Below are 8,245 nucleotides of genomic sequence, written 5' to 3'. Positions count from 1 at the left end.
CGGCCTCTCTAACCAAGGATTCAGGCGGGGTAATCCTGGGCAGGCAGGGGTGCGGGGAGGGCACACTCTCCAGGTTGGTGGGCGTGACGGTCACCTCAAGAAAATATACTTTAAGGATCTTGCTTCCCTAAGGAAGCAGCTCTTTTTTTGTTTTGTTGTTTTATTTAGAAAGGCTAATCATATTCATTTGTCAATATTTTCAGCTTTAAGGAAAATAGTTTAAAAAACATAAAAATGTCATTACACTCGAGTCACTGCTAGGAAACAGTCTGAGCAGGCAGAGAATGCAGACTCTCCTCCGACAGGAACCGGTCCTCTGATAGCAGCATCGTTTATGTAGAAAAGAGCTGGCTGGAAAACCCAGGGTTTATGCACAAATCGGGGTCCGTTCCTCTCCCGGCCGCCTCTTCACAGTGCGCGGCCGCGCTCAGTCCAGCACCATGGCCGACAGCGCGTTCAGGTCCTTCATGTAGGGGTGGGCCGCCAGGATCTGGTCGATCTTCAGCCGCTGCTCCGAGTCGGGGAGTGGGGCGTGCAGGAGGCAGCCGATCCATGATCCATGCTTCTCTCTCATCACTGATGTGCCTATCCCTCTCCTTCCCTCCCTTCCTCTCTGAATTCAATAAAAAAAGTGTGTGTGTGTTTTTTAAAAAGAGCCACTCCACTTGCAGATCGGCTCTTGGAGGACTGACCCCGCCCCTCGGTCTGGCTGGCACCGCCTGGGCGCGTCCAGCTGGCCTGAGGACGGAGGGCGAGACTCTGATGCTGTATGGGGGTACCCTGGCTGACAGGCCTCAGAAAAGGGACCCCGTGAGCGGATGAGCAGCCCTCACCGACCCATGTGCGCCCCGCTCTCCCCGACGTCTGGGTGCGGCACTGGCACCCACAACTGTGTGCACAGAGGTGAGTGTTTAACTTCCTTATCAACCGGCCGAGCCTGCTGCGGGTGGCGCCGGTTGTGGGAGGAGCCAGAGAACATTCCTCCGACAGCTGGTCCGGCAGCTGGACCGCGGACCGTGAGGCCAGTGAGGCCTGCACACGGGCCTCGGGTTCAGGTAGGGGCGCCGGGAAGGAAGTGAGAGGTGCGAGAGGTGTGGTGTGGAGCAGGGTGGGTGCTCAGCCCGCGCTCGTGTCCCGAACACCAAGGGCTCGAAAGAGAGGATGCCCAAGACCAGGGAGGGGACCCCGCTGCGCGAGTCACCCCCACAGCCACGCCGGGAACCCCCAGGGTCTCCTTGCTAATGGAAACGAACCCCTGACTGCCTACCTGCTGGAAACACACACAAGTGCAGCCTGTTTTAGTTTTAAAGAGAAAAGGTCCGTTGCTGGGTCAGTGGTTCCCAACCTTCTGGCCCTTTAAATACAGTTCCTCATGTGGTGACCCCCAACCATAACATTATTTTCGTTGCTACTTCATCACTGTCATGTGGCTACTGTGATGAATCGTCATGTAAATATCTGATATGCAGGATGGTCTTAGGCGACCCCTGTGAAAGGGCCGTGCGACCGCCAAAGGGGTCGCGACCCACAGGTTGAGAACCGCTGGGTTAGAGGCTCTGTGTCAGGCACACAGAACACTGTGGTTAACGATGGAAAAAACAAGAGCCAACCTCAACGGCGACTCGCTAGTATGTGGCGCCCGCAGTGCCTGCTTTGGCTCCCCGCTCTCCACAAGGAGCTGGTGTAGCTCAGTGGGCAGAGCACCAGTCCGAGGACTGAAGGGCCCTGGGTTCAATTCTGATCAAGGGCACGAACCTGGGCTGCAGGCTCGATCCCCGGTCCCCAGTTGTGGCTCGTGTGGGGGGCAACCAATAGATGTGTCTCTCACACGGATGTTTCTCTCTCTGTCTCTCCCCCTCTCTTCCACTCTCTCTAAAAATTAATGGAAAAATACCGCCAGGTGAGGACTAACCAAAAAACCCCAAAACCAAAAGGACCAAAAATGAAGGTTTAGTCTTTCGGGGGCACTTGCTTGATTAGTTTCCACGGAGACAAGATCCGCACTCAATCTAAGACCATTGAAATGAAATGAGGAGCCCCATTTAGCTTCCCAGGACGTGCTTGCACGGAACCTGCACAAAGCCCGGAAAGACACGGGTAAGCACGCGGCCATCGGGGAGGAAATACCTAAGGAAGACTTCCTTCCGAAGAAACTCTTCTAATCGGGGTCCGCTCCTTCCCAGGGGGTCGTCGGGAACCATGAATATGTCCCCCACGAAGGTGTACTGGAGCAGCCTGCAACAGAGGGCGAGGGGGCGTGGAGGGCGTGAGAGCGCCGGGGCCGCGGCTGAGAAAGGCCCCCCAAAGTCCTAGCGCTGCTCAAGGCCGAGGCACCCCGTCCCACACGTTAGCTCCTCCCCCGGATCCCAGTGGAGCGGAGCCAGCAGCTCTCAGCAGCTCCCCCTTCTTGCCGAGACCCCGGTGTCTGTCTGAGCCCGGCGGCAGCTGCGCCCAGCGGGCTCACTTTCAACATCCCCCCCAAGGCCAGACGCCCAGACTCGCCTAGGACACGGCGGGGGCCCGACGAAGGTTTACATTCTAGTGGATGTGGGGGATCCCCAGGTCCTCAATCAAACCACAGCCCAGAGTGGAGACAGGAGCAGTGGCGAGGGCTGCAGGGCTAACACATTCCTGGATGCGCTCGGGGCTGCTCGCCTGCGGGGCTTCCCGGGCTGCCGCCCACGGCCACGGGGCAGGAAACAGCTCTTCCTATGTGCCCCTGCCCGGGGGCCCCGCCCCGCCCTCACCAGTGCGCACCCTCCACACCACGCAGGTCTCTCTTCCCCCAAACGTGGGAGCCCAGGGCTGCGCGCTCTTCTCCCCCTGGCCCTGCGGCTGGCGGCTCAGACTCCTCGCCCAGGATCCGGCCCTCTCTGGGGGGCTTATGGCCTAATAAACCCTTTCTCCCCGAGATTTCAGCTGTGAAAGCTGTTGTCCACTGGCAAACCACTGAAGACACCTTTAAAAAGGAAGCCGTGAGCCCTGGCTGGTGTGGGTCAGTGGATAGAGCATCGACCTGGGGACCGAAGGGACCCAGGTTCGATTCTGACCAAGGGCACATCCCCAGTAGGGGGCGTGCAGGAGGCGGCCGATCAATGATTCTCTCTCATCGTTGATGCTTCTATCTCCTTCTCCCACTCCCTTCCTCTCTGAAATCAATACAAATATATTTTTTTTAAAAAAAGAATGACATGGTACTTGAAGAAGTGAAAGCAGAGGTTAGTTGTTCAATTTATCAACTTTTGAGAAAACAAAAGTGCCAGCTGTTGGACGGGGTCCGGGCCTTGTTTTGTGTTTTTGACGTTGGACCCGGGCGCACACCTCTCAGTGCCTTCAGGCTGCCTGTGGACACGGACAGTGTCCGGGAAACGCCGATGCGGGCCCAGGGCCAGCGTCCGGCAGGGACTAGCCCCAGATCAGTGGCTCGTGAACTGTGCCCAGAGGTCAAAGCCCAGCTCCCAGTTCGGCTATCGACAGCTTTTTAACAACACACGGGCCACAGGCACGGGGTCACTCGCTGTCACCTGGGCCTCGGCAGCGACAGGCCACTTCCCTGTGACCCCTAACGGCTCAGCAACGGACACACATCCGCCGTGGGAGCTGGGAGCCCACCGAGGCGCCACCTAGTGGGGCAGCGTGGGCAGCTGTGTGGATACCAGTCCGCTCCTTTAGGTAACTGGTCAAGTAGCTGTCGGATGGCGCTCTGTCCTGGGTGTCTGTGTGTGTTTGGGGGACCCCCAATCTGGTAGGACTGAACCTTGAACCTGGGAGCCGAGCCACCTCCAGGTAGACAGCATCAAAACTGAGTTGAATTCTGCCCGGCTGGTGTGGCTCAGTGGTTGAGCGTCGACCTATGAACCAGGAGGTCATGATTTGATTCCCAGTCTGAGCACATGCCTGGATTGCGGGCTCCATCCCCAGGGTGGGGCGTGCAGGAGGCAGCCAAGCGATGATTCTCTCTCTCATCATTGATGTTTCTAGCTCTCATCCTTTCCCTTCCTCTCTGAAGTCAATAAAAATCCTATATAATAAAAGGCTAATATGCAAATAGACTGAACAGCGGAACAACTGATGTGCGCTGACCACCAGGGGGTGAGCGCAGACCATGGCGGGCAGGCATTGGCTGCACTGGGGTGGTGGAGCAGATGAGCAGTGGCGCCAGACCAAGGCAGGGCGCCAGTCGCTGTCATCGGGGCGAGCCTCTGGTGGTTACAGAAAATTCTTTGCTCCCTCAAGCTGCAGTCCCGCCTGGTGCCCACACCTGCAGCCGGCGCCAGAGCCACCGCTCACACCCGCTGCCAGTGCCCAGCGCCGGTCCCTATCGCTCTGCGCCATCAGAGGGTGCGCATGGAGGCTTCCAGCCCTGATCGCCCCGAGGGCTTCTCCACCTCCCCCTGCTCCTGAGGGGTGATCGGGGCAGCAGTCACTGCACGCACCCGCTGCTGGCACCGGCCCCAATCGCTCCGAACCGTCAGCGGGTGTAAGCGCGGCCAGTGCTGTCAGTGCGTGGGAGCGGCAGCAGGAGTGGGGCTGCAGGCAGACAGAGGACCTCGGGCCATGGCGGGGGGTGGGGGGGGCCGGGCAAGGGCACAGAGTATGGGGCTGAGACCCACCCTGTGCCGACTGCTGCCCACAGTTTCTTTCAAGGTGCATGAATTAGTGCACTGGGCCCCTAGTATATTTGTAAAAAAGAAAGAATTGAGTTGAATTCCTAGACACCATGATGGTGGCTGAGAATTGTTTGTTGAAGTGGGGGAACCCCACCCATCTCCCATGATTTGGAATTGGATTCGGGAACCCAATTTACCAGCAACGTTTGTTTCATGGCTAACGTGTGAGGCCGGTGACCTGCAGCAGGCCCCTGGGCATCGGGGGGAGCCAGGAGGAGGCACTCTGCCACATCCCACAGCTAACAGTAGCGGCGCCCAGATATGCCCTTGCCTGCAGGGAACTCTGGGCTGAGTGGTGCCTGTGGGCACACAGCCCCCCTTCACCGTCTGGGCGCACAGTCCTAGGACGTGGCTCCCTGTCTCACTCTCTGCAGGGCAAGGTGAGCACAAACAAACAGAAACAGAACCGAAGGACGAGCCACAGCACGTGTGGCCGAGGGAGGACAGGGAGGGACGTTACCTCTTTGTAATAATTTCTCTCCAGGACACCGACTCGGTCACAAATTCTCTGAAGTTGTCATTCGTTACGATGATGCCACCGGTTTTGTCCGCTAAGTGTAGCAGGAACCTGTGGTAACAGGACAGAGGTTAAGAGGGCAGGCGGCCCCCGGCCCCCCGGCCCCCCGGGCTGTGCAGTCAGACACAGGGCTTCCTCCCTCTTCAGAGGAAACCCCAGGACACGGCTGAGGCCGGGGACAGAGAGGCCTCGCCCTGCCAGCTGAGGGCCCAGGAGACGCTGAGTACCTCTGAGGTGCCTAGTAGATTGGAAAGGGGCCTGGTTCTCACACAACCTGACTCTCTTTTTGAAAATGGTCTCAGCCACATTCACACCCACAGTCACACGTGCTGCAGAGAACCGCCCGGTCAGCGGGGGCGGCAGGGAGCCGAGGCGGGGCACCCAGGCCGGGCTGAGCCACCCGCGGATCCCTGTGGTTCTCGGCTGTGCACCGGGAGCTCTGGTGCCAAGACCAGCCGGTTGGCACAGGGTCACGTTCTGCTCTGACTTAGGAGCGATGTTCAGCCCTGGCCTGTGGCCAGGTGGCTGGGCGCCGTCCCGGGCACCAAAAGGGTTGCTAGTTCGAGTCCCAGTCAGGGCACAGGCCGGGGTTGCGGGCTCCATCCCCAGTGGGGGGCGTGCAGGAGGCAGCCAGTCCATGACTCTCTCATCATTGATGTTTCCCTCTCTCTCTCCCTCTCCCTTCCTCTCTCTGTACAAAGTCAATTTTAACCAGTTAACAGCCACGATATTTTGAATTTAATTTAAAAAGGTCCACCGCTTGCATCTAGAGACATTTAGGACATACAAATGGTTAAAAGAAAAAAGCAGCGATGTTCAGAACTGCCGCCGCCTCGCCCAAGTAGAGACTCACTCCACCCCCAGCTGCGGAGAGACAGGCGACGGGGAAGTGGGGGCGCCGGGCAGGCTGTTCCGTTGCTGGAGATGCTCAGGTCCCACTCTTATGTGAGGTGGAGAGGATGGTGGGTTACCCCCCAGGCAGGTCACCACACAGACACAGGCTCGGGCATCGCGGTGCAGGTCACGGCCCAACAGCCAGGAGAGAGCGTGAGACAAGAACACGCGCTTTCAGCAGCACCAGCACCCGCACCCGCACCAGCACCCCCTCCAACGCGGCTTTCCTGCCGGATCCGCCAGCTTTTGTTTAAAAAGACCTGGGTGCCACGCTGCTTCTCTGCGGGCACGCTGGGGAGGCAGCCAATCAGGAGGCGGCCAATGGATGCGTCTCTCTCGCATCCATATTTCTCCCTCTCCCCTCCTCCCTTTCCAAATCAATGGAAAAACTGTAACAACAAAGAATGAGGGCCCAGGGCGGAGAAGTGTTCCTTAGAGCAGGCCCGCCCACCCCCAGGCGCATCCAGCAAGCAGGGCACCTCCTACCTGTCGTCGTGGGACGCGATCCGCTCCCCGAAGACCATGCGGGCGGGGGTCAGGGACAGGATGCCCAGCTCCTGCAGCTGCGTCAGGAAGTGCTGCTCTGTTCGGGAGGGAGTGGGGCACAGTCAGCAGGGCCCCCCCCCAAGTTTCCATAGCAACCGTACCCCCAAGCTGGCGCTGGCGGAGCCGCGGGAAACCTTGTTCTCTCCTGACTCAGGGACACTCGGTTGTGCTGACTCACGGGAAGAAAACAAACAGCCAGCGAGGCACAGACGAAGGCAAATGCAACGTGGAGCCTGACTTTAGCAATTTTTGAGCATAAAGAAGTTCAGCTCGTTTGCTGCTTAAACGAACAGGAGTAACCCACAAGCCTGTGTGTGAGGAGCCCTACCACCCAGGACTCTGCGGCCGCGTTACCCGCAGCAGAGCACAGAGAGCGAGGGCCACGGCCCCCGGGGAGAGGGGAGGGGACCCCAGAGCGCTGCTCCCTGTCTCCCTCTGGGGCACCCGCCTCAGCCTCTGGCCGTCGGTGCGAATGCTCACTGACCGTCACGGGCGTGGGGACTCAGGAGGACGGAGAGCCGCCCACACTGTAAAAAACCAGTGACGGGGAAGAGGCCCAGAGCTCCGGCCTGGGGTCCCCACACCTGTTGGAACGCCGTCACCGTGCACAGCCTTCAAGACTCCTCCAGGGTCGCGGCCATGCACCAGGAGGTCACGGTCCTTTCCCGGTCAGGGCACAGGCTCAGGGTATGGACCGATCCCCAGAGCGGGGCGTGCGGGAGGCAGCCGATCAATGATTCTCTCTCATCACTGATGTTTCTCTCTCTCTCCTTCTCTCTGAAATCAATAAAAATAGATTTTTAATAAAGAGAGGCTGGAAATTAAAAGAAAAGAAGACTCTCCAGGGAACCAGCGCAAAAATAGCTATAAAATGGGCGGCTTCGCTGTTCCCCAGACCCTTCTCTCAGGTCAAACGCGCCCCAAGTGACAGAGCTGGGACTTACCGCCCCACCTGACAATGGCTAAGCCTGACTTCCTGCCTGATGTCTGGGCACCTCACGCCCCCGCCCTAACCCCCGCCCCGTCTGTTTCTAGGTGCTCAGGGGTCCGCGGGAAGCTGCCCGAGTCAGCCCTTCCCGGCTCCTCCCACGACGGCCTTCAGTTTCTCTGGGATATTTCAGGATTATAAGTTCAAGCCTGGGTGCGGGCCTGCAGGGCATGTGGTCACAGAAATGTGCATTCGCTCCAGGCAGACCATTAAAAGGCCACTCTGCCCCGGCCAGTGTGCTGCTGGCTGGGCGGGGTCCCGTCCCACGCACCCATCCCTCCCCGGTCCGGGCCGCGCCCAGGCTGCGGGCTCCCTGGTCAGGGCGCGTGCAGGAGGCTCACATCCATGTCTCACTCTCTTCCTCTCTCTAAAAATCAATTTAAAAATCTTAAAAAATATATACATGCTATTTGAGGGCTCTAAATTGATCAAGTGACCACTTTCAAAAATAATATGTAAAGAGGCAGAAATCCAGCCTGATGAAAGAGAAACGGTCAAGTGTTTTTAAAAAAAAGACATTATCTAACCTCCGTCTACATAACGAACTCCAATGTGACTTCCCGAGAACGGGCGCCAGGCCCCCCCGCGCCTGCGGCCCTCTCTCCTGGCTTCTGCGCTGGGCAGCAGCCC

The 8,245-nt window shown here is 58.6% G+C and overlaps 1 protein-coding gene across 1 annotated transcript in view; it reads right to left on the bottom strand.

The window, feature by feature from the left end:
* Positions 1-145: 145 nt before the first annotated feature.
* The window catches only part of N4BP1 (NEDD4 binding protein 1), a gene marked incomplete at its 5' end in the record, with an annotated part of 15,522 nt that continues 7,422 nt past the window's right edge, over positions 146-8,245 (bottom strand). Inside the window, 4 exons of the mRNA XM_015564692.1 lie at positions 146-524; positions 2,128-2,235; positions 5,131-5,238; positions 6,568-6,687. Coding sequence (XP_015420178.1) covers positions 428-524; positions 2,128-2,235; positions 5,131-5,238; positions 6,568-6,687 — 433 coding nt within the window. The remainder of the gene's footprint in view (positions 525-2,127; positions 2,236-5,130; positions 5,239-6,567; positions 6,688-8,245) is intronic.

This window comes from Myotis davidii, unplaced genomic scaffold, assembly GCF_000327345.1.
Source record: "Myotis davidii unplaced genomic scaffold, ASM32734v1 scaffold181, whole genome shotgun sequence".
Classification (NCBI taxonomy): domain Eukaryota; kingdom Metazoa; phylum Chordata; class Mammalia; order Chiroptera; family Vespertilionidae; genus Myotis; species Myotis davidii.
The sequence above is the reverse complement of the archived record's forward strand: the minus strand, read 5'-3'. Positions and strand labels throughout refer to the sequence as shown.